The 27744-nt window shown below is 35.5% G+C and overlaps 1 protein-coding gene across 1 annotated transcript in view; it reads left to right on the top strand.

Moving 5' to 3' along the window:
• The window catches only part of PCLO (piccolo presynaptic cytomatrix protein), a 127636-nt gene that overhangs the window by 81856 nt on the left and 18036 nt on the right, over positions 1-27744 (top strand). The window contains exons 5-13 of the mRNA XM_053464498.1: positions 6327-8496; positions 10400-10417; positions 12869-13002; positions 14616-14697; positions 16048-16173; positions 23742-23850; positions 25268-25335; positions 25962-26170; positions 26815-26865. Of these exons, the coding sequence (XP_053320473.1) occupies positions 6327-8496; positions 10400-10417; positions 12869-13002; positions 14616-14697; positions 16048-16173; positions 23742-23850; positions 25268-25335; positions 25962-26170; positions 26815-26865 (2967 nt within the window). The remainder of the gene's footprint in view (positions 1-6326; positions 8497-10399; positions 10418-12868; positions 13003-14615; positions 14698-16047; positions 16174-23741; positions 23851-25267; positions 25336-25961; positions 26171-26814; positions 26866-27744) is intronic.

The raw sequence follows: 27744 nt of genomic DNA, 5'->3' as shown, positions 1-27744 counted from the left end.
TATTTCATCAAGATTGGATGGCTCTCCGATCCACAAAGCAGCAATGTATATAGGAAATGGACTATAACTGTACCCTATACTTTCAGGTGAGGCTTTGGACTACAAAACCAAGATCACAAGTGCTTATCCAGAGACAAGACAAGTTATTTCTGGAATTGGAATGAGTGCACCCCAGTATTCACAAGCACGGATGACTGCATCCATACTGCCACCTTTCGGTATGGGAAGTGTTTTAAGGTCATCAAATGGAGTTGTGTATTCTTCAGTTGCAACTCCAATCCCTTCAACATTTGCCATCACCACACAGCCTGGATCCATTTTCAGTACAACAGTAAAAGATTTATCCAGCTTCATAACTAGTGACACTGTGACTGCTATTTCAAGCCTAAATCAAACCCAACCTCCACCTAGATCATATAATATATTAAATACAACTTCTGCAGATGTGACTGATGTAATGACTGCTGTTGAATCAGGTTTTGCCATGGAAGTTGAAGCCACTACAGCAGCAGACTTGGTTTCTGTTATGACAACTGAACCAGAATCTTTCTCAGAATTGACTGAAGACGAGTCAGCATTTCTCATGCCATCTGAAGATGGCAAACAGCAGCAACTTCATTTACAGCGTGAGCTTCTTGAGCTAGAAAAGATCAAACAACAAAGATTAGCTGAAGAACTAGAATGGGAACGTCAGGAAATTCAAAGGTTTAGAGAACAAGAAACATTCATGGTTCAAAAGAAACTAGAGGAGCTTCAGTCCATGAAGCAGCAACTACTGTTTCAGCAAGAGGAAGAGAGACAAGCTCAGTACATGATGAGACAGGAAACATTAGTTCAACAACAGCTACACATTGAACAAATTCAGCAGCTTCAACAACAACTACATCAACAACTGGAGGAACAGAAATTACGACAGATGTATCAATACAGTTATGATACAAATGAAACAGCATCACCTCAGACAACTTCAGATCAGGGGGTTTTGGAAGGCCAATTTTCAGCACCCGAAGATGGGCAATTCTGGACTAGCGACCATACATCAACCGCAGTATCAGGCGTTGGTGGCATTGAAATGCCACCAAGTGAAACATGGTACACTGTTCAGTCAGATGGAATTACACAGTATATCTCTAGACCTGGCATCTTAAACTCCATTTCAGAAATGTCTCTAAAAGATGTGAATGTAACCGAGGAAAGGCAACTGAAAAAAAGAAGTTCAATGCAAAGGTTAGGTGGAATGTACGATGAATTAGATGTGAGTGTACAAGAGGAGCCAAAATCTTACAAGTTAATAGTAGATAGTGGAGTGCAAACTGATGACGAGGATGGAGGTGAAAAAGGATATACAGGAAGGAGAAGAAGATCAAAAAAGGGTGTAGATACAAGTGTCCAGACTGATGACGAGGATCAAGATGAATGGGATATCCCAACAAGATCACGGAGGAGATCACGTGCAGGAAAATATAGTGAAGGGAACACAGACGCTGACAAAGTTAGGCAATTTTCTAAAGTGTCCAGTATAGCAGTGCAAACAGTTGCGGAGAGTTCAGTACAAACTGAACCACTTGGAACAATAAGAATTCCTTCTGTAAGAGCTAAGGTTGATGCAAAAGTAGAAATAGTCAAACATATTTCTGCCCCAGAAAAAAGCTATAAGGGTGAAAGCTTAGGATGTCAAACAGAAACTGAAGGAGATCAAAGTCCCCAGTATTTAACTAATATGCCACAAAAGGATAAAAGACGTCCAACACCATTAGAAATTGGTTATTCAAATCACCTTCGTGCAGAATCTTCATTGCAGGTCGCACCTTCCCCTCCAAAATCACCCAAAGTTCTTTATTCACCAATATCACCTGTTTCTCCTGGCACGGTCTTGGAATCAGCCTTTGTCCCTTATGAAAAAACAATAGTGGATGATATAGCCTGTCAGCATACTGATATAAACTTGGTTCCACCACCTAGTCCAAAATCAACAAAAGTTATACAACGTTCCTTGTCTGATCCCAAGCCTTTAAGTCCTACTTCAGAAGACAATGCAAGGACACAGTTCCAGTATTCAGATGGGTACATGGTAAGCCCTTATTTCTATTTATGGTTTTTGGTATCAAAATACGTGGCATTTTATATAAAGTAACACACTTTCTATAATATATGTAATTACAATTGAATTGGTTGAATACTTTAAAAAAAAAAACACTGACAATCACATGAAATAAAAAAAAACATGCAAATAGAGGCCAGCAAATATAGTAGACACAGCAGACAAGAACAATCCAGTAATACTAATTTGATGTTTTCATCAAAACATCTTCAAAAAATAACAAACAGAAATTAAAATAACCACCATTAAAATTAGCTATATAGAACCCCCCCCCCCAAAAAAAATTTGACATTTAGCATAATCCTACAAAAATGGATTCGGGAGTAAACAATGGGGACAGTGTTTTAGTCATTATTTTTTATGGTGCATTTAGCAGTTTCACTTGTGTCTTATGATGTTTCTCTTAAGCATTTCTTGATATTTACCTATATTGGTTTGGTTACCATTGGATACACATTTATTTAATTGTATTATTTTTTTTGTACAACGTAATACAAATGCAATGGGTCTAAAAGTGTATTTTCCTCCCTGATTATGAGTTAGAGGGGCAAGACGTTACACTGCATCCAGTAACGTATCTTGTTACTAGCAGCAGGCCCAGGAGATTTGGTGTAGATCTTGAGCAATCAGGTCCCCCAGTGTCCCCCTGCCCAGTGGGCTGGTCACAGAGGAGATCTTTGATTTCCCATACTGACTCATTTACAGAGCACCAGGATATGAGTCATATGCTGGCGCTTCCTTTCTAAAAGGCATAGTACATCTTTTTAATGCTGGGAAGATGCTGACTGAGGAAGGGGCGACTGGGGGCCGCTGCCTGACAGCACAGAATATAAATACATGTCTGCCTGCATGCCAGTCAGCCAAAGTTTAGGTGGGTAACACAACGGTTTGTGATAACCACTAAAGAATCAGTCATGTCCAAATTAGGTTGCCAATCAGTACGTCAATCACTTCTTACTTGACACGCTGGAAGGTCTTCACATTGCAGAGCACCACTACATGACACTACATCCTACTGCAATTCTCTGCATAAGCTGTAGGCATAAGCAAAAGAGCAAATAGGAGCTTTCATGGTAGAGAAATAGAACTACAATCCCTCTAAAAGTTAGAGCTTTTCCTGCAAAGTAAATACAGATGTAGATGGAAGCATGGTAGACTGTTGATTGTTTGGTAGTGAGTGCTGCCTTTCTGACCATGACAACCCACTAAAATAAGAATGCATATTGAAGAAAGCTGTGTGGAAAATAGCTGGGTGGTGGGGAAAGGAGCATGTGGGTTTTTGTTTTTTTTACAGAATCCCCTCAAGAATTTGCAAGGTTGGGGGGCGCCATGACAATTTAAAGGGTATCACACAGCTATCATATCCATTAAAGTGCATATGTTCATTGGGGTGTCCCGTTAATACTATGATACATTACTGACTGCACACATAATATATGAAAGGTTCTATTTCTTTCAAAGTATACGTATCCTTTTTTTTATTGAATTACAACATATCACTGATAAATTAACATTATAGTATGTCTTTTAATATTTAGTTTTTAGAAAAGAGTTATGTACTGTACATATGGTAAAAGGAAAGATCCCCTCTTTATCTATCAGAATACATTACACTTATTTGTAAAGTGCCAGCAGATTCCGCTGTTAGAATCAGTGGGATAATTTAAAATCACACACAATAACAAACTGGTACAACATAATATCACTTACATATCAATGTATCCAAATAGTATACAATAGTATGTGTTATTGATTTTTGATTTACATTATACATAATAATGTACTTTGAGTAGAGAGGATCTAAACCAGTATGTCACTTAACAACTTGGACTTGTAACAAAAGATGAGGATGGCCCTCCTCACATGGATTTTCAGCACATAGTTAGTTTTACTCTTAAGATTACTTAGTTAACATTATTTGTCTGGTCGATATTGTTAATATTACTGGTATTTATATTTTTCAATATCAGGGTGATTTCCCCAGATTATCCTTCTATCCTTTATAAAAGCACTGGTCAGATCCAATTAAAAAATTGATGACAAAAAGTAGGAGAATACGTGACTAATAGAGATATTTGACTGCTCAAAATATTTAGAACTTCGGGGGTCTCTCTCTCTCTCTGCTGGATTTTCTCTTCGCACCTTGTTGGACATTTGCACACAGCCCTGAATGTCTGTCCATAGTAACAATGTGTAAACTCACTGACATTTTATTTGAATCATCATCTCTTCATATCCCAGCACTCAACAGCAAGAACGGTGCAAAGAAAGGGTGGCTGATAGCACTGTCCTGGGTTAGGAACAGGATGGCACTGAACATAAATACATTACTCTTCAGCTCTAGCAGTTTTGTTTCATTATAAATCTTGCTTTCTAGTAATGTAGAAACTGCTCTTCCACTTCACTTCTAATGCAGGGCAGTATGATCCGTGTGACCAGATTTATTTTAACATGAATGTCGAAACATAGTGTTTGATGAAAGAGAAGTTGTTCTGCTAAAATCTCAGGAATCATTGATGTTCCAAGGCCAAAACTACAAAGTGTGCAAAACCTTTGTGTACTTGTTACAATGTTCATTGGAACGTTGAAGCTGTGAAGGCCTCCACTTAGCTGGTACCTTCAGATAGTAAGGGGGCTTTCTCTGCTAAGAACTAAGACACTTGATGGGACCCTTACTTTGATGCATGCAGTGCTAACTGAGGAGATTCCTTGTACTTGGAACTTTCACAGAATCTTCTCCAGAAGCAGTTGCTGCTTCTTCCTATCTGAGCTGCACAGGCCTTGAATAGGGCGCTACATGCAGGATAGGTGACTTAACCACATACAGACTAAAAAGGTAAACAAGCCAGGTCCCTTCCTCCGATCTTTTTTAGAATCCAACTGCTCTGACCCAGTCTGTTCCCATTTGGGACTACTGAGCTCAGATTGGCTGAAGTTGCGTCCTTGGGAACAGTCCACCCAGGAACCAAGAGTTCATGTGGATTGTCTTAGCCTTGGGCTACATACACACATATATGGTGTATACAAGTGTGAGTGAAGGGATGGTTGTTCTTTCCCATGGATGCCAAAAGATATCTATGTGCACAGCTGTTAGTAATCAGCAATACATGCTCACAAACCACATTTTATGATAGATCCATATATGTCCTTTCCAAAATTGATTTAATTTGTCAGTTCATTGGTCAAATGTTTACCCCATGTTTACACAATGATTAAATGTTGGTCAATTTATTTATGTGTTTTCTTTGCCTTACTAGGATGTGTTAAATTAGTTAAGTAAGTAAATGTATCTATTTTAGACATCCTAATACTCTGCACACCCAACTGAATCACTCAGGTGAAGTTGTTTCTTACTGATTTCTATGTGGCTGTATTTAGCATTTACAGTCTAGGACTGCAAACTTGTTTTTAGACTTGTAGTTGAATTGCAAACTTGCATTTTCAACCACTATTAATACCAATTAAAATTTAGAGTAATTCAGAAGAGGGAGCACATGTTCCACAGTTTTGTACATCATACATATCTATGCCAGGGGAGGCACATATCTCAACTCCCTCCTAATTGCTAGGTGCTAATTCTATGTTCCTTGTGGCTGGGACAGTATTTTATTTAATTTGAGCTAACTTATGTATTTCATGATAATTTTCTGTTATGATTGTTAGGGCACTGATATGCTCACATACACCAAACATGCTTGTTTCCTAGAAAAATTGATAATCAGGGGAAACAGAGGACCTCTCAAAGACCTTATTGACTCTGGTCAGAATATGCCAGAAGGGAAATAAATACTTTCTTTCAGAGTAAATGATATATTAAGAGACACAGACAATGTTAGATAAGCATCACACCATCATTGTCAAATGGTCAGCAACATCTTGAAACAGAACCATTCTTGTATATCATTACTATTTAGTGTATTTATTAAAAGTTATATTTAATTTCAACTATTAGATCCCATACAGTCATCTGTAGCGGTATCCAGTGCATTTTATGGCATGCAAATCCATGCATGCATTTTTTAATTAGTTTCAGCAAAAGTGATTAGTCATATTCCCTGACTAGTGTAACTGCACACGAATACAGCCAAATGCCATGTGCATGTGTGCTGTAAAATGTTTGATCAGTTTGCATGTTGTTGTAGAGGTGTGCATTGAGGGATTGTAAACAAAAACCAAATATTTAGAATATTATTCATTAACATAGTCTATTATATCTTTGTTACAGACTAAAACACTTAGTGGAACTCAAAAGAAGGTGAAAAGAACTCTGCCAAACCCTCCTCCTGAGGAAGCAAGTAATGGTATTCAGTCACCATATAATACAGTTGGATCAGTATCTCGCAGAAGAATTTGTAGAAACACAACTATGGCTCGAGCTAAAATCCTGCAAGATATTGATAGAGAATTGGACCTGGTAGAACGGGAGTCATCAAAGCTAAGGAAGAAACAGGCAGAATTAGATGAAGAAGAGAAGGAAATTGATGCAAAGTTAAGATATTTAGAAATGGGAATTAACAGAAGAAAAGAAGCTTTGTTAAAAGAGAGGGAAAAGAGGGAAAGAGCATATCTACAGGGTGTTGCTGAAGAACGAGATTATATGTCAGACAGCGAAGTTAGTAGCACAAGGCCAACCAGGATAGAAAGCCATCTTGGATTAGATAGGCCACAAACAGCTGCACCAACAGAATATAGCCCATATTTGACACCACAAACACAGTCAGAAACACACTTTGTCCCTCCTACAAGTCCCTATACCCAATTCCAATACCAGACCCCCACCCTGCTTACTCAAGCACCAACACAATATTCTCAGCAATCTCATTATGAGCAACCTCTATACCATCAACAGGTTTCATCATACCAAACTCAACCAAGTTTCCAAGCTGTGCCAACTATGTCCTTTACTCCTCAACAGCCTGCACCAACCCAGCAACCTTCTTATAAACAGCATCAATCACAGATGATTCTTATGCAGCAAAAAAGACAGGGGGCTTTAGATCTGGACTGTAAGTTAACAACACATTATGATGTTATCAGGAACCAACCACTTATAATAACACCTGCTTCTACTGATAACAGCTACTCTGTTCCTCATCTTGGAAGCAAATATAGTACTCTGGATTTACGGTTAGGGTTGGACGAAAAGAGCAGCATGGCAAGTAGCCCAATGTCTAGTATATCTGCAGATTCATTTTATGCAGATTTAGATCACCACACTTCCAGAAATTATGTTTTAATTGATGACATTGGTGAACTTACCAAGGGATCTGGATCACTGAGTTCTGCCTTTGGACTGCATGAGAAAGAGTTATCTAAGGCTGACCGCATTCTTCGAAGCGTTGATGCACGAAGGACTCCAGAAGTAACAGACTTTTTAGCTCCAATGACATCTTCTGCCAGATTACATTCATATGGAAAAGCAGATGAAGATTCAATGGAAGATCCTTATGAGCTAAAGCTTCTTAAACATCAAATAAAACAAGAATTCCGTAGAGGTACAGAAAACTTGGACCCCCTTGTTGGATATTCTCCCTACTATCACTCTGACAGTCTTTATAGACATTTCCCTAAAACTGAAAAGTACAGCATTAGTAGGCTTACACTGGAAAAACAAGCTGCAAAACAACTTCCACCTGCTATTCTCTATCAAAAACAATCCAAACATAAAAAAGCAGTGATAGACCCTAAAATAGCTAAATTTTCTCCAATTCAGGAAAGTAGAGATATAGAACCAGATTATTCAAGCTACCTTTCTTCCAGTACATCATCAATTCCAAGTATTTCTTCAAAGGTAAGGCTGCTTCAGGATGATATTACATATGGACTGAGAAAAAATATTACAGACCAACAAAAATTCCTGGGCCCTGCGCTAGCACAAAATCTTGGGGCATCTCTCAGTCCAACTCTAAGAACATCTATGCAGGATGAAGTTGACAAGCCTTATGTAAGTGGTAGTAGGTCAAGGCCTTCATCTAGGCCTTCTTCAATTTATGGACTTGATTTATCTATTAAAAGAGACTTATCAAGCTCTTCTTTGAGACTGAAAGCTAATGAAGCAGAAACATTAGATGGGTCCTTTAGTCATGTAGCACCTTCTGGAAGAACAAAACCATCTAGCCTTCCTATTAGTCAAAGTAGGGGAAGAATCCCAATTGTAGCACAGAATTCTGAGGAAGAAAGTCCACTAAGTCCTGTTGGTCAACCAATGGGAATGGCAAGGGCTTCAGCTGGTCCATTGCCACCTATATCTGCAGACAGCAGAGACCAGTTTGGTTCAAGTCATTCCCTACCCGAAGTGCAACAGCACATGAGAGAAGAATCAAGAACTCGTGGCTACGATCGAGATATAGCTTTCATCATGGATGATTTTCAGCATGCCATGTCAGATAGTGAAGGTAATCATGGCATCAGACTACTTTACTTCTATCATAACACAAATATTCATTTATATGCATGCAATTGATTTCTCTTCTGCTATTGTTTTTATTATTATTATTTCATGGCTTTTAATCTCAAGTATTTTTCATTAATTATTTTAAGTATATTGTGTTGTGTATTTTTATTTCTTCATACAGTATTATTTTAATCTGTTTTGTTGTCTTTGTCATGGATACCACATAGATGCATCAAGCTAAATGTGGTCCTTTTTCTGTTCATTTCAGTCTCTTCAGTCATTTTACACTTTCACAAATTTTTTTTTTACATAAGATATGATAAGCGAGTAAAAGAAAAATCTAAATACATGGTTACATTTAGATTTTTTTCAGTGTTTCTAGTAATTATCATTTGTAAAGATGAATTAAATTATAAATCATTAATACCTACACATATAATTTATCACATATGTAGAAATCAATATACAATTACAGCATAAAGCAAATATTATGTGCTTTTTCTTAATATTTGAATCAGAGGAAATATATATTGGCCATATCTAACTCCTTGCTGCTGAAAGAACATGCAATAATCTGCTTTGCCCCATGCTATGAAATATTGCAACATCAAGGAGAGGTTATCCACATTGTATATATAGGATGACGTATTGTGATTGTGTTTTTTACTGTTCTTTAGCTTTCATTATTTAAAATTTGAAAATGGCGTGGAACGTAATGATATCGCTTAATGTTGTCACTAGTTTAATTGTGTCTTCTTTATGTTACTTTGCTTAATAATAAAGATTTGCATGCACTTTTTGTCTTGTAATTGCTTTTGAGAATCTCTAAAAAAAATAAACTGCATGACTTTTCAGCTGCATGACAATATAATAATCGTTGATGTAAATATTGCAAAAGCATCACACAGTATTTTGGTTTATTCACAATTCTTTCTTTTGCTAAGTTTCCTTAGGCTTTTGTCTACTAGTATTAAAAAGCATCAGTAGCCACAAAGAGTATTATTTTGAAATATATATATCTTTGTAAACGGGAAAAAGGGGAGAAGTAAATATTTTTAGAACGTAGTTTTGCTCAAAAATCAAGTTTTGTTTTTAATTAAACAGGGTTTTGAATGCATTGTTTATTTAGTCATTGCAAGTGTAAAAATTGTACCTATAAATAAATATATTTCAATACTAATTACCACAAATAAAGCTCCTTATTGCATATACCCAGGGAAAGTACAACACAATTATTATGATATGTTTTCTTTTATCAATGGGTGGAATTACTGTGCTCACTTGAAAGCCTCTCCTGGCCCTAAATTAACTTCTCTTTGTCCTCATACCTAAGAAATCTCTGAGTTTGACCTGGAGTCTCCACGTGAAGCCCTGCTCTCCAGGGTCTCCTGTTAGATTCTTGTTTCTCTGGGCAAGGGAGTGGTGTTTGGCCACATCCACCCCACCTACTCCTGCCACCTTCCCTAGCACTCCTCAACCACCAAATTCTGTTTGAGGCTAACATCTCCCACTTCACTTAGTATCCCATTCCCGTTTTATACTCTCTATGAGGCCTCTTTCTTTCATTTGGCGTATTACAGACCTCTAGGCATCTGATATTTTGCTCTTAGCAATGGCAGGTAGGATAGTGGTTCACTCTTTTCAAAAAGTATCTAAAGTCCCTCTGTAGGCCTGGAAAATGGCCCACTGTGTGTATTATTAACATTGTGTGTTCCCTGTTAAATTAAAAATACATTTTAAACCAAGTGTTTATTATAGTTATAGTTGATTTTTGGTAACTTAAAATATTAAAGTATTTTTAGATTTTATTCATTCAGGTGATTTGGTTAAAAGCATTATGTAAAATTTTTGTCTGTTGATAAATGAATGTTTTTTTTTTCTGTTTATTTTGGGTAAATCTCCAGAAAATTCCTTTAATGATGGTAGGAGTCCTCTGTTGCCAGTCTTGTAGAAAGTCTGTGTATGTCTTTGTATTGCATGTCAGTTTTGTTCTTTATTAAGAGTGTATTGGAATATTAAACTACTCACAAATAATAGTACAGTAAACTCCAGAATCTGTGCCCTGATAATGAGTATCTGGTACGTATTATAAAATATCAGGTTTTTTTAATTGTTAATTTTATCACGCTTTCAATTGAAGCATTTTTCAACATAGGAACCATAGTTTGTGTCAAAAGTATGGCCATACTTTTTCAATTCTTATATCTATTTTAACCTTCTTTTCCACCAAAGGTTATTACATCTATTAAAAAAATACAAATTAAGTTGATTGCGCACAGATTAGTTTTATTGTTACAAATAACTCTAATGCAAAAATTCCATGACTTATAGAGGACAAAACTAAAATGTATGACAATGCAATTTAACTGAATGGTGCAAAAAGTTCCATGAGTGCACACCATGAGATTCCACTTCATTTGTTAATATTGTTTTGCATTTCAGAGTGATATCCATCACAGTTTAAGATTATTCATACACATTTTTTGTGGAAAACTTACAACAGTTATCAGCACGTGTCATCAGTATTATAGACATGGAAACACATTTGCTTAATGATAATACAAAACCTATATAGTGCATTTGTATTTTTATTCTGTGTTGGTCTGAAGCATTGAAAAATATATAAATGGGTAACTTGTTGGATCAGAAAGCATTGCACGCTATCAAAATGTATACGCTTTTTCGATTTTTCTTCCACTAACCTACTATTAGTTTGTTAAATAAAAATATACAGCAGAAGATGACTTTAGGGGCAAAAGAAAGCTCTGGAAGTAAAAGTTTTTTTATTGTTTTTTTTTTAAAAATACGTATGAAGTCATAGACTACTGAAATATAACCCGTAATCGAAGAATACAAATAGCCATTTTATATTGTTGAGATAAGATTGTAAACATTCAATTATATGAACATTTTTGTCAATTGACAAAAAGATATAAACCATAATATTGAATATACTTTCTTATTTTGCTGCATGATGAGATTTGAAATCCCTAGATTATCATTTTTACAAGGGTGCTGTTTAAACACAGACCATAAAATACAGTAAGTAAAGAAAAATCAGAAAACTAGTAAACATTTTCTATTATTTCATGCATATATTTGTTTCATAGAAGTTGTTTACTAGTGGGTATACAGTAAAACTTATAGCTTTATTTTTATATATATATTTTTGCGTGTAGCCAATATCTATCTACCTACCAATGTACAATCTACTGGTCTATTTGCGTAGGGTCAATTTAGCTGGAGATCAATACTAAATTATTTATCTTTGTCTATTCATAAATCAATTAAAAGATCCAACTTGGCATTTGTGATGGGGTGACTCCTGTGGTCTTTTTCTACCTCAGAGCTCAGGGATTCCCACTGAAAAGCACTTTACTTCCTCAAGATTTTCACAACTCATAGGCTTCCCAATTGGCAGCCTGACATAGTTAAGTCCCTGTGAGACAAATTGTATGACATCATCTTCATTATGATTACTTCCAACCGTAATGAAATAATGCATACCTTCTAATGCTTGCTTTCTATCAGACACTAAGCAATACTCTAATTTCTTATAAAACTTTCAGAAAAGCAGATTGAATGGGGCATAGTATTATTTTTTTTAAATAAAACATACACAACTTTTTCACTGACCCAACTGGAGGGGGTCATCAAGACAAATTTACTATTCAAATGAACCAAGATGTTCGATATTACTATGCTAAAATTAGGAATCTTCCCTTGCCAATAATTATCAGAATTAATATCTGTAGATTATACAACAATTACAGGCTCAGAAATGAATATCCATTTATTATTAAAAAAAAAAGGCTTGTCTGTTGCAATAAAATTGATAATCAAAATGGATATAGCCTTTGTAGTCTAATAGTATATTAGATATATAATAATAATAGCTGATATATTATTGGGGCTTACATAGAAAAAAGAGGTAGAGACACATAAGCTTTTCATATATCGCAGGTCTCTTCTTAAGATCTCTGAGGAAGAAACCTCTGAGGTTGCAGAAGCATGTGACTATATATATATACATTTTTATTTTTTGGTCGTAGTTTTCGAAATGCAGTCATTTTTTTCTGAACCGGATTTGTATCTATGAGGCCATTTAAAATTGCACCCAATAAAAATGATTAGAAATATCTCTTTATGCTGACAGCATGGCAAATGGTTTGCAGGTATCAAGTGGTCTAACTCATCCTTGCTTTGCTCACTACAGTACCATCAGGTATTCTGCATGTCTGTGCTTGCATCTGTGACCTTGCCTAAACTGCATGGCTAGTAAATATAATACTTGCATGTTGACTGTTTGGCAAGTTCCTCTTCCTGTCTCATATTCTTGGAGAAAGGTATTGACATTTGCTTGATTTCTAAAGCCTATCATCTGCGTCGTGAAGAAACAGACTGGTTTGACAAACCAAGGGAATCAAGAATTGAAAATGGACATGGAATTGACCGAAAGCTACCAGACAAACTATCTCATGCAAGATCATCTCTTCATCATGAACAAGTAAGATGCCCAGCAGGTACTTCGTGTACTTAAAACTTTTGGTTAAAAAAATTCTGGTTTTACATACAACAAAAGGATTATTTGGAGTAGAATACTAGGTAATGGGTAATGGTAATTGTACTAGCTTCCAGAACCCCAGGCCATGACTTTGAATATTAGGTATAATTACATGTGGTTCAACAGCTAAACAAAATATTATAGAGCCATTCAGACATTATGTATATACATTTGAAAAACTTTTGATTTCTTTATGAATGTGTTCAGTTTTTTTTTTCCTAACACTATGTTATATGCAGATATATAGGCTAAAATCTATGCCTTACATATTTTAGGTAATTATCAGAATAGTGATCAGGTGCTAAAATATATATCAATTAGTGAAAACAAGATATATATTTTTTTAAAAAAGTGCTTTAAACAGTGCTGCAAACACTAAAGATACAACCCCTTGTACCACAAAAAAAAACAGTGGAAGATAAAGTGCTGCACAGAAACAAATGTTGGACTTATGGAGTGACAACCATGTGAATAATTTCCACCAAAAATACAAACACAGTGTATATCCCACAAAAAAAAATCAGTTCTGAAATACTTATATTTTCATTGATTGTATAAGCAAGACGTCCATCCGTTTTATAACAGGAACGTATTGGCATGTAAAATAAAAATCATGAACAAACAAAAATCATAGTGCTTGCTCGGACTTATTTGGGCACACATCTGGTAGAGGGATTCTGGCAGCAGTATTCCTGAAGAGTATCTCTCCTCTGTTTCTATGTCTCAATCGATTTTCAATCCGTACAACGGTGGATTAGGGACGAAATACAGGTGGAGAGACAAGATGTAGAGCGCAAAAATGATTTATTGTATAAAACTAAATATGCAATATGCTCACATTGTAAATCTGTTTTGCGAGTATCAGACTCTCTCTTTTTTCTCCAGCCAAAACGGCTTCCGGGTTTAGCGTAATGACGCCGACACGCAGACGCGTTTCGCCCAATCAGGCTTCCTCAGTAGCTCATCAACTCGTCCTCTGCACCTTCCTTAAATATCCCGTTTTGTATAGGTTATACTCGTTCCCACAGCTCGTCTATTGTGGCACATTGCTTCACAACAGTTTGTTCAAAGTCACTTACGATAATAGAACCAATCGATCTAGGACATACATTGTTCTATTATCGTGCAATTATTGTCCTTGAATGTATGCATAATGCACTTTATATTTGATTCTATGTTTCTTGGAATAGAACAATGTATGTTCCTGTTATAAAACGGATGGACGTCTTGCTTATACAATCAATGAAAATATTGATTTAATAAGTATTTCATTTTTTTTTTGTGGGATATTCACTGTGTTTGTATTTTTGGTGGAAATTATTCACATGCTTGTCACTTCATAAGTCCAATATTTGTTTCTGCGCAGCACTTTATCTTCCACTTACATATTTTAGTAACATTTATTAATAATTTGCCATTGTTATTATTGGCCTGACTTATGCATGTTCTGGCTACAGTATACAGCATTTAATATTTTTTAGACTAAATTGTTGAGTATCATCATGTTTTGCTGCCAATATAACCATGAAAATGTATATTTGTATTGTATGTATTAGGTGAATGGAAAGCCAATCCATTATGTATTTCCACACCTGAGATTTAAACTGCAGAAGGATCCAAAGGACCATACAGTGTCAGGTACAAATGATAATTAATTTTTGGCTGGTATCAGGAGAAACATATCTTTCATACAGGGTTCTGGTCAATTTTTATGTTTAATATATGAATTGAAACAAACCTGCCACAAAATTTGATTTATTAGTGTTTAAGTGACATATGTATCATGTGCACAGAAAAGATCTGAGAGTAACCATATCAATGGGGAACTTCATGACACAGAGAGAAAGGAAGGCACCGCAATGTAAACTGACTTTATAATTCAGGTCACAGTTTTTAGGTTACTAGTCACACAAACCACACATAGCGTGGGAGAGTTCATAACACCAAAAGAGACTGCTTGTGCTAAAAATTTGGTTTCACGCTGGTATTCTGAAGAAATCATGAATTTGCATTTTGCCATAAGCATGACATCACTACGACATCAATGTAATCTCAAAACCATTGCCTCTTTGCTTCAAGTGTCAGCATATTACTGTATACATGTATGAGCAATTCCAGCTTCACATTTATAATATGCCTGAAGAAGAGACTTAACTAGTCTCAAAAGCTTGCATCCTAATAAAGGTTATGATGAGACTAATAATGAGCACATATATTATTGAATTTTCTTTTACCAAATGTGCTCTTTTTTCCTTCCACAGCTAACATGGTACAACTCATTTTAAACTGAATCTGCTGTTCAATATTTAGCATAATCCAGATCATTATCTGCATTTCTGGACATGTCACAGTTTGTCTATTAATAGCACTTCAGTTTCTAATTAATGTGTGCACATTAATGGAACATATATATATATACGGTATAGTTCATTTATAATTAATGTAATTCATGTGTGTTACCTAAAGGTAATTTAAAAGCACATTTTACAATAGCAAATCAGTGTTGACCTTTAGAACACTTAAAATGGTTTGTGTAGAAATTATATCTGACATATCAAATGGTAATAAATAGAGGAAATCACCTGGTGATTGTAGAAATATTAATATTTAAAAGGTGTTTTTATGTTTCCAACATATACACAATCCATAGTGCAATGTGTACTCTCATTAGTTGGCACTGTGTATAAGCCTTCTATCTAACATAACAATTAAAATGTATTTATCATCTAATTAGTACAATGTACATTTATTCATATATTTTTATTATACACCCCATTGATACATTATATAGTTTGCCATATTTTATTATAAACCTAATTGTTAATATGTATATATTATATGCTGTCATACAGTATATGATTAATACATGATTCACTTATTATCTGGAGTCTAAATCTATTAAATTCTTCTAGAATACCCACGTTACATTTTCACTCTTGATAAATCTTGATAAGCATTAGTTTCTAACAGGTTTTCTTTGTTAAACAGGAAATGGTTTTGGCATAAGGGTTGTTGGTGGAAAAGAGGTTCCAGGTAACTATGGAGAAACTGGAGCATATATTGCCAAAATCCTACCTGGAGGTGATGCTGAACACACCGGCAGACTCACTGAAGGTAAGGAAGCGATGCTAACTTTACCGTAGCTCACAATTGCAATAGGCTTTTTATATACACTGAGTAGTCATAATACGTTATAACCGAGTAGTTATAATTACGCATGGCCCTGGTGCATGCTGTGATAACATCTGCTAAAGTTTTGTGAGTTCTTTAATTGTTACAGTTAAAAGTAGGAATAAAAAATATTACCAAACGATGTATTTTTTATATATAACAGACCAAATGCAATTTTACTTTATTTTTATGCCTGTTGTAACAACATTGGTATTAGTGGTTAACGTGCCTGTTTTTATTTATGAAGTGTTATAATACTATTCAAGGATGCAACACTGTCTAAAAGGATGAATTGTAGTAAGTTGTATTTGGGTAAATCCTACTTATGAGCATATTTATTTATTCCAATGCAAGCAAGATTCTTCAACCACCGGTGATGCACTGTGTAGCCTTCTGTCAAATGATTAATCACCGGCGCCTCGATTATTGGGAAATCAATAAACAATGTTTGTGCTTTCAAATAAACAGCCTGATTAAATTAATAACAATATCACCCAGTATACATTTTCCTATAATATATGTCAGGTCTTTTTTTTTTACGTAATTCATTGTCACATATATAACTATGGAAATTGTTACAAATCTTTATCGCAAACTTCACTATGCGTTATCCCATTGTACGGTGCTGTGGAATATGATGGGGCTATATAAATCAATTAATAATAATAAAAATAATAATACTAATAATGTAGTAATCTTGGTGACTTTATTCCACAGTAACTTGGTTTCCCCCAAAAAGATTTATATCGACCTGTAGAACGGCTGGCTGTTCATAACATGTAGTGAAGATGGGGAGTTGAAATCATTAATGACCAAATCAAACATTTTTTTTTATGTTGATGACCACAACCTATGAAGTAGTTCCCTGCATTACATTTGCTTACGTAATTTGTTCCTTTCTGTGAGGTTATTCAATGCATATTCTCCCCACTTAATGCAGGGTAGAACTATAGGTGCTGGTCAGTAGCATGTAAAATATTATACATGCTTAAAAGGAATGGCCAATGTGGCAACCCTGATCTGTTGTCATCAGTTTGAAATATATTCCACAACATGTTTAGCAGATTTTTATAAATAATTCAATTATTTAAAAAAAAATGCTTTGAAAATCTACAAGTCTTTGATTTCCTTGTTTAGATTATAAAAAAAATGTTTCAATAAGATATCTCAGCAGCTAACCAAATTCAGTCTGAAGGGAATTTGTGCTCTCAACTGTTTAATTAATGTGTCAATACTCTTTGCCTACATTAGATGTGACTTTTAATATAACCATTTGTTATGTAAATTAGTTTTGTTGCAAATAAACAAAAAACACTATTAATAAAAACAATAAAACACTTATAGTATCAGTCAAGTCACAAAATCAGTGTTGCTTCTACATGAAATGCTGCTTGCTTAGAAGAAAGATAGGAGTTGATGCATTAAAAAAAACACTAATTTAGTCATGCATGGGGAATAAGAACACATTTTATGGATGTTGGCCACAAGAGTATCCCCTTCAGGATGAGGTGGGTTTTTTTTACCATGTGTGCACTAAATGACCAGAGCAGTTTTTGTGTTTTTGTTATGTCTTTATTCAACTGTGATTGCCCACAAACTCATTTAGTGCACCCCCACACATTATATATTTGAAATAATAATTACATATATAAACCATCGTTTAGTATCCAAAATATCTAAAAATGTGGTGAAAATTAGGAAAAAAGAAACATTTTCAGTTTCACCTGTAAAAAGATATATAACCAGTGCATATGGAAAAAAACCTCCAAAAGTATATTTAAGTGTTTGTCCTGTTTTTGGAAACTCCATATCTGCCTTGTATTTTCAATTATTTTAGCACTTACAGAGTTAAATATGAATGATGCTCATCGCTGTGTCTCAACAAGATTTTTTAAAAATGTGGTTTGCTGGGAGTTGCGCCCCAATAGCGGCCAGAAAAGGAAAAACTACTGAAAAGTACCGTATTTGCTCGATTATAAGACGAGGTTTTTTTCAGAGCAAATGCTCTGAAAAATACCCCTCGTCTTATAATCGGGGTCGTCTTCTAATCAGACCTCAAATAGAGGTCTGATTAGGAGACTAAGATCCAGATCCCCCGCACCGCTGCAGGGGACCTGGATCCTCCTATCGTCGCCCCCCCCCCCCCCCCCCGCACGCACGCACGCACGCACTTACCGGTGCTTCCGGAGGTGAAGTTGGCAGCGGGGGTTTGTATGCGTCCGTCGCAAATACCTTCCCCGACTGTCAGAGATCAGAGTTCCAGAGTTCCTGATCGCTGACAGCCGGGGAAGGTATTTGCGACGGACGCATACAAACCCCCGCTGCCAACTCCACCTCCTCCCGGCTGCCGCGGAATGAGACGTCAACCCGCTGCCCCGGCAATACAGCAGGAAATTGGAAGCACCGGTAAGTAAGTAAGTGTGTGTGTGTGTGTGTGTGTGTGTGTGTGTAGGGCATTTCTGGAATGCCTTACACCCCTATATGCCACTCTGGCACTTAGGGGGTTAAAAGGCATATTATGGGGCAGAGTGGCATATAGGGAGGTATAAGGCATTTCAGGAGGCAGAGTGGCGTTAAGGGTGCATTTAATAGAGCACTCTGCCTCCTGAAATGCCTTATACCTCCCTATATGCCACTCTGCCCCATAATATGCCTTTTAACCCCCTAAATGCCAGAGTGGCATATAGGGGTATAAGGCATTTCTGGAGGCAGAGTGCTCTATATAATGCCTTTTAACTCCCTTAATGCCACTCTGCCTCCTGGAATGCCTTATACCTCCCTATATGCCACTCTGCCCCATAATATGCATTTTAACCCCCTAAATGCCAGAATGGGATATAGGGGTATAAGGCATTTCTGGAGGCAGAGTGGCACATAGGGGGTCAAAAGGCATACCATGGGGCACAGTGGCATATAGAGGGTTAAAAGGCATATCATGGGCCACAGTGCCATATTGGTGTGGCAAGCCTGGGGGCAGATGTGCGTAACTGGGGGCAGGTTGGAAAATACAAGGAAATAAAAACAAAAAAAATATTTTTCTCAATCATAGCTTTTATTAAAAAAAATAGTTTACATGAATTAACATTTACTGGTAAAACTTTTTTCCTTTAGGGTCGTCTTATATTCAGGCTTTTTCTTTTTTTCCTAAGTTAATATTCAGATTTTGGGGGGTCGTCTTATAATCAGGGTCGTCTTATAATCGAGCAAATACGGTATATCTTTTTTGAAAGTTGACATCCCAAAGTATTTTACCAGGGGCATTTTAACACTTTTGATTTAAGCATTTTAGTACCAGTCTGTTCTAAACATTGCAGTAAAATTTCATTTTTAACAAACCCATTCTATCCAAACACAGTATTTGAGTACATTTCTTCCCCTGGGTACATGAAATGACTGAAACAACTTGTGATGTATATTCAGAAACACTCCCCGAGTACAGGAATACCCCACATGTATGAGTAGGGCATGTCTTTTAGGCACTATATATTTCCAAAAACTAGACAGCTCAGGGAATCTAGTTAGGGGCATAATGACCTTTCCAGGGGCATATTGACCTGGATTTTTCACATCCTCTTTGCAGTGTGCAAAAAAGGTCTTGATTTCTGTCCAGTAACACCCCACGAGTACAGCAGTAGCCCACATGCATGGAGAAGTAATGTTACTCAGACATTGTGAAGTAAAAATTGGGACATGTGCATTTCAGTTTTCAAACTTGAAATTTTGACAGATCATTTTACTGGGCCCATATGAGACACAGTAAAGGTCCCAAATATCAATTTAACCCCATAAAACTATACAGTATATTCCCTGAAAGCACCAAGCTCAAAGACCTTAAAGTCACCCCTTACCTTTCAGTTTAGTGAAAATAGGGGTTAGCTGATAGCATAGGGGATAACACTAGGATCGTGTTGGTGAATAGTTATAGTTACGGTTAGATGTTAGGTTGCAGTACGGTATAATGTTAAGGGTGATAATCAGATTAGGTCCCTGGCTATTGAAGTGAGATGGATCAATGATTAGTGACCAAAAAGGTCACATAGTATTTTATTAGGTTACATATATATATATATATATATATATATATTGTATTTTTTATGTATAGCTATCAGATCAGGAAGACCAATCAATAATCAGTGACTTAAAATGTCAAGATCATAATTTTTTTTTAATTATTATTATTATTGTTACCATAGATGACCCCTGTCTCTTTCTAGGGCAGGGTCATCCAGGGGCTACCATAATGATCAGATCTCCTAGTGCCCTGCTCGCAACCTTAAAAATGCATGTTGTGCTCTCAAAATGGACAATGTTATTTCGGTGACCGAATGACATCACAACATTTTATAACCATATGTTAGGCTGTCGTTCTTTATTTCACCCATGTGTCTTTAAGGGCTTCATATGAATTATTTCAATATATAGTATGTATAAAATGGGCCAGCACATTCAAAACACTGCATACATTGTTTTTAATTAACATCTAAAGATTTAAATAGAGTGTGACTCATTACCGTATGACTTTTAGCTGCTCTGATTGTGTGTTTGCATTCCTTGCAACCTTCCAAAATCAAGAACAGAAATATAGCTGAATCAAATCAGCACAAGATTAGTTTGCTTCAGATTTTTTTTTTTAATACGGCGTGTTAACTAATTAAGTAACTGTTTAGCTCCTTGGCATACAGCAGATGCATTAGGGTGCTGCATAGCATATTGATCATTATTAGTTTGATTTCCAAGGGATCTAATATAAGACCCATTGCATGCATGGGCAGATATTCACTCCCATTGATTTCAAAGGGGGTGCTTTCCTACCGGTGACTGGATGCTTCAAGATTTTTTACAGTTATGCATATGTACTGTACTTACATACTATTTTCTCAATGGGTGCAAATTTTGCATTGCATATTGTTCGTAGCTTAGATTCATTTGCATTGTACATGATTTTCGAAATAGAAATCCATTTTACTATAAGGTGTACATTTCTGAAAATTGTTGTAAGAATGAAGACCCCTATGCAATATATGTACAATCACTTAAAATATGTGCATATTTGAAATGCTAGAAACTGAATTTGATTGGATCACAGAACAACCTATCCTATGGAATGTTGAAATATGTCAGTGATTGGCATTCATAGAATAAGAATGTTATTTTTGGATTTTGTTATGCCACAGCACAGGATTTCCGCACCACATGTACGAAGATCCATTTTAGTTTTTGTAAGTGATTAACATTCTTTTGCAGTGGACATTACTTGTGTGCTGTCTATGAACAATGAAGTTTGCTGTGTAACGAATGAGAATGTGTCATCATTTCTTAAAGCAGCACATACAAAATCCATATATAGATATAAACATGTAAGAAACCGCTAATCACGTTATTATGATCATTTAAATAATTCTATATTGCTATTTTCATGTATACTTTCAGAGTATGCAATTTCTTATTAACATTTTGCAAAAATAAATAAAACCATTTTAAATTATCTTTATTTTTAACAATTAAAAAAAAAATAAAAGGTGCTACTTTAAGAAATCACATTCTTGCACAAATTCTGAAGTGTGATTATGATACATTGAACATTATGGTAATTTAAATTCTATATTATGGAAAAAAACACAAATGTGGAATATAATTGCAGTCAAATCACTTATGTTTTACATTTACGTCATCTTAAAAGCCAAGTTGCATTCTAGTCAAACTATGATTTTTAATTTTAAAATTATCTAAAGCATGGTGTGTTTACCTATTTTTTAGGATATTGTTATTAAGCAGAAACTTGGGAAGATAGAAAAACAAACTGCACAATTTGAATGCTTTAGATGGGTTTCTGGAATAGACCAATAATTTACTATTTAAAATATAAAATTGTTAGAGTTTGTCTAAAAGTCTTATGTTTGGGCACCAACATAATATGATAAATGCTTTATTTTAGGTTTGACATCCAGTCATTTGTCTTTTGATTTTCTTATGTCGGTCACTGTTCTGTCTCTCCACAAGCAGAAGGATTCTTACGTCAAAAAGCAAAATATACATTAAGGCTCTGTTCTCTCACCACTCCTTCTCACAAAATTATGCCAATTTATTTCAATATATTTAATAATCCATATGCAAATGGTTGGGTACAAAAATATTCTTGTAGAATTTTAACTGGAATCTATCTCTGCCAGGCCAGGGCTTTAAGGCCAGCGGCTGGCAAATGACATAACTACAGCTGCCACCTGGATGTGCATGGTGCCGGGTCTGGCCACATATATCCACACACTGGTCGCATACCCCAAGACCCAACCTGCCAGAGGAGGGGCAGATAAGGTACACATGGGGTACTACTGGCCAGCTACCAAACCGGCATTTGCCCATTGTGCCACAATGGCCACTCCGGGCCTGCTCTATACAGTAGAGCATAAGATAGAAAAACAAAACATTAAAGTAAGTATGCTATAGATGAGTGGTCATTTAAATGTGCAAATCAAAACACAAATAAAAATAAAAAATAACCATTTTATACCATATAAGCATTTAGAGTGTGACACAGGAAGACAGGGCTATAATTTATTGTACACACATTTCATTCAACCAAAGAGAATCAATGAATTTGATAAACAGAAACAAATTAGATATGTTTTTCTAAGATGCTATGATTAATTGGTATCTGTTACTGAGACAGGACAAAATTGAAAATGTTATGCTTACTTTAAAGGAACCACGTTCACATAAATACATCCATTAAAACATACAATTGTTGTAAAAATATGAGGATATAACAAAAGCCCTGTGACAATACAATATGGAGTACCTACAGCATTTAGGGTGTACATGTGTGTTTCTGATTGATTAAGCATTCTGGTACTTGTGCACATATGAGTATTGTTATTTACTTTTTGATGTGCATCTTAATTCTACTAATATTGTGTAGCTGTCTGTTTGAGGAAGATAACACGATTAGTCTTGTATAATTGTGTAGTATATATTTTTTACTACCCTGTAATGTAATACCTCAGAATGTTTGTTGGCAGCACAGAGCTACATTACACTTCACAGCACAACATGCATTTTTCTTGACTGCAACTCCCATGATGTTGAGCAGCAGCATTGGAAATAGTAGCTAGTAACTCTTGATTGTGGAGTTACGCTTAGTCTATAGTACAGAAACTAACTTTGTTGTTTTGTAAAATATTCAGTATAAACTCCTGCAGATCCCACTGCGCTCGGCCCTACTAATATACCACTGTTTTCTTAGTTTTTCTTAACTTTCTATAAATATGAATGAATGAATAACACAAAAAGAAATAAAGAAATGGTGCTGAAATCATATTTATATTACTTTAACATGTAGTACTTGTGGAAAGACAGAACATAAAAAATGTAAACCAATGTCTTAAATGAACATGTAACCACACAAACACAAAATCCACCCTGAACAACATAAAGGCACCTTTCATGTTTTAGAAATGAATTATGCGAATTGACATATTGAAAATAATTAATGTTTCATAATTATCCCTCTTTAGGAATGCAGGTCTTAGAATGGAATGGTTATTCATTAACTGGAAAAACATATGAAGACGTTCAAAGCATTATTGGCCAATCAAGTGTGGAAGCTGAAATATGCGTAAGACTGTGAGTTTCTCCTCTTTTTTTCTTAGAATTTTTGAAAACAATGTTTGAAATTTTAAGAGTTATTGTGTATTTCTTTTCTATGAAAATGCTATAAAGTTATCTTAAAATACCAAATGGAACTTGTTTACAAATGCACTTTCTGTATATAATTGCACAACAGACATGCAAAGAATCCCACACGCCTCTAACTTACCCCATGCAGTTTCATCCAGACTCTCTTCTTTGATAAGTATAGAGGAGAATGTACTGGGAAAAAAGCACAAAAAGAAGTGATTGGCCAGAATAATATCTGAAAAAGATGAAATTTCCCCTGTATTGTTTCCAATAATCCCCATTGATCATTGTTTTCTTCATCTTTAGCCCCTCACATTGCATTATATATCATTCTCTTTACCACATGAATCCAAGCTTGTAATTAGGTGTACAGTATTGATGGCTAAAATAAATGCCCAACTTATCAGCTAAAACATTGGATGTTATGTGAAGCCAACACTGTCCTATCTGGCATCATAACATTTGAAGACAAAATTGCACTTGGGCCACTGATATTTTTGTAGCCACAGGAATAATAATAATAATAATAATAATAATAATAATACATGCAAGTTTCCTCCTCATTAGTTTTCTTATTTCACAACCCCCCTTATCTCTAACATATGACGATACTTTAGGTTTCACAACATGATGTTTTTTTTTTCTCATTCTATTATGTAGCATTTCCTTTATCATTCTCTAATCCACCCCATTCATTTTATTAACCTCCTCATGTGTATCCTATTTCTGAAACCTTCTGAATCTAGATCCAATGCCATTATGCTTTCAGCTTCATCCCCATGTAACATTAGAATGTTATTTTCAGCACCACCCCCACCCCATATCATTATGCTTCTTATTTCAACGTATTTATCCTCCTCATCTCATGATAGGCTTCAACAATCTCCACATATCCTTCTTATACAGCTTGGCATTATTCTTTACATGTTATTATCCTTTATAGAGGCAGACTAGGTATGTGCTAGAAAGCCAACATTTTAGGGCTGTATTAGGAACAAAGGGAAGGGGCTTTATGGAACCTGTAACCACTTATGCCTCTTGCGTCTCTTTTGACCATGTTCTGTCAATCATGCCACACCAGGTTTGCGCATGAATTGATTATTTTTAATATACTAAAAAAAAAACTAAACATTGGTTTTAATATATCGTTAAAAATAACTAATTTTGTCACATTTTTATAGTATGTTGTGGGTTAGTACATGTAATAAACTATATTAAGTGCACTGTTCATGAAAATAATGTTATGAGATATTTTGTATCATACCAAAGTTATCACATACACTGATGCCCTAAAAGTGCCTTTATCTATTTGTTTGTTGTTGTTTTTTTGGTTATCTCAAGTTATTTGTATGTTTTTTTCCAGGGATCTCAATATGCTGTCAAATTCTGAAACACCTCAAAATTTAGAGCTACATGAACCCGCAAAGCCTGGTATGTAATCTCCAGTATTCTAATAATATACTTTATGTAAATGCCATTGGTAATCACCACTTTAATGTAATTTCATAATACATCTTAGCTTACTTTTTTGTTTTATAGTTATGGGGTTCAACTAAAAGTATATTAATATACAACACAGTGAAGCACACATACTGAACATGGATAGATGTGGTCATCAAACTTCTTTTAGTTTAGGATATCATCTTATATATTAGATGTTAGAATTAAGGTACAAAGATTCACATACATTTTACTGCATATACAGTATTTTTTTATTCTCTTTAGAAAGAAAATTATTTTCTCTTAGGATAAGCCAGACAGGACTTGAACTGGGATTGAGCCCAATGAACAGCTCAGCCCATTTTGTGAAAAGCTTGGGGCGAAGGCTTGGTGAGCCAGGCCAGGGGATTGTTTTCAACCTTTGCCCATGACATACCAAGGCTAACTGACTTGTATTTCAGATGTCATCATTGTAGGATAATCATTAATAGCGATGAATATTAAAAACATTACAGTTTTCTTATACTTGCTTTCTTTTGCCATGTCCCCAGCTAAAATTGTTTAGTGTATCATGCAAATAAAACTGATGAATAACATGCCAACCTTTCTTATGACAGTAGATAAAACAAAGTCTCCTGGAGTGGATCCTAAGCAGTTAGCAGCTGAACTTCAGAAAGTTTCCCAACAGCAGGCTCCATCAGCTGCTTCTGCAGTGGAGAAAGGCTCCTATATTCATTCTGGAACAACGTCAGCAGCCTCTAGTGCTGTCCCAAGTCCTGGACAACCTGGCTCCCCATCTGTCAGCAAGAAACGACACAGCAGCAAGGTGCAGTTTGTCTAACTGTGTTTTGTTTGTGGGTGTAATGCTAGGTTAGTCGAATGGGAGGATATTACATATTACATGTGTTCCTATTCTTTTCAACAATATGAACTATGTGAGTAGGGCAGATGCTCTCACTGGATCTGATTTAGTATGCACTTACAAAAAGATTACACTGTCCACTATTTATAAATATATCCACCTGACAACCTACATACACTGGAGGATCAAATCGGGACAGCAGGATTAAGGTCCTGAATCCTGCTCTCCGCCAAGCTCTATGCCTTTCCTGCAAAACTGAACAGAGGTAGAGCTTGTGGGACAGCAGAATAGAGTTGCAAAATGGGAGGCATGATGTATATGCATATAACATGCCCTACATAATGGATAAAAAATTCAAATTACGGTAAATATCATTCCAAAATGTATGATGATTTCTTAATTCTGTAAATGAAATATATATATGATATGGCCTTTTACTACTTAAAAAAACTACTTTAAAGCAATTATTGTATTTAATTGAAAGTTTTGTTTTTCTTTTATAATTGGCGCTTGCTACATATAATTTGAGCCCCCATTATGTTCTTTTTTATAATCCAATCTATACAAAAATGTATTGCTAAAAAATAATTTGCAATTCTGTTTTATAGTCTACCGAAGCTATAAAGTCACATTCCCATCCAATTACTGGTGAAATTCAGGTATGTGAACGCTGATGACATTTTGTGTATTCTGTTATTTTTTGTAGTGTAATGCTTGTTTTATTATATAATAGTTATACAACAATAGACACTGTTATCTGGCTGGGATAAAACAGGCAAATGATTAGTAGTAAGTGGCCAAACTATATACAGCCAAATTAACCTATCGATCTGATATGTACTGTATATTCAGCATCCACTAAATATACTGTCAACATAGCATTTCTTTTGGGGATGCCATCCATCGTGTCATCATCTTTTTAGCATATTGATTATATTTGAAGCGATTTTTTATTTGAGCAATTGTCATATTAAATACAGATAAAGATTTACCATATATGACAAGACTGAATTAAAATAATAAGGGCCTCAACACACAGTAAAAGAGTCACAGAACATCCGTATTCCATGTAGAAGGCACACTTTCGAGGTCCATTTGAATGCATTACATACACTTCTTCTAAAGGATACCTCAAATGGGCCTGGCATATGGACCTTGGCTTTAGTGCATAGGGACTGTCACAGCAGGTCTATGAATAAAAGAATGATACCAATGATGTATCATGTATCATTAAACAGCATGGGATAATGTAGTTTTAAAAAAAAACTTTAGGGATATTGTTGGACTCATCTCTAGGTAATATTTCCACTCTATAGGGAACTATAAACCATAGCTCTTGTACGTTTAAGTTCTCTTACTGTATTAACCTCTACCACTTCTCCCTGGTGGGGGTTTTACTAGTCTACCGCCCTCTCAGTTAAGTAAAACTTCTTTATATTACACATAAATGCTTATGACACTCGAATTGTAGATTATCACTTTTTGTTCTAACAAAGAAACCGTGTTGCAGTGCCCAATGCAGATATATTTCCTACTCA

The sequence above is a fragment of the Spea bombifrons genome, chromosome 4 (genome assembly GCF_027358695.1).
Source record: "Spea bombifrons isolate aSpeBom1 chromosome 4, aSpeBom1.2.pri, whole genome shotgun sequence".
Classification (NCBI taxonomy): Eukaryota; Metazoa; Chordata; class Amphibia; order Anura; family Pelobatidae; genus Spea; species Spea bombifrons.
The sequence above is the reverse complement of the archived record's forward strand: the minus strand, read 5'-3'. Positions and strand labels throughout refer to the sequence as shown.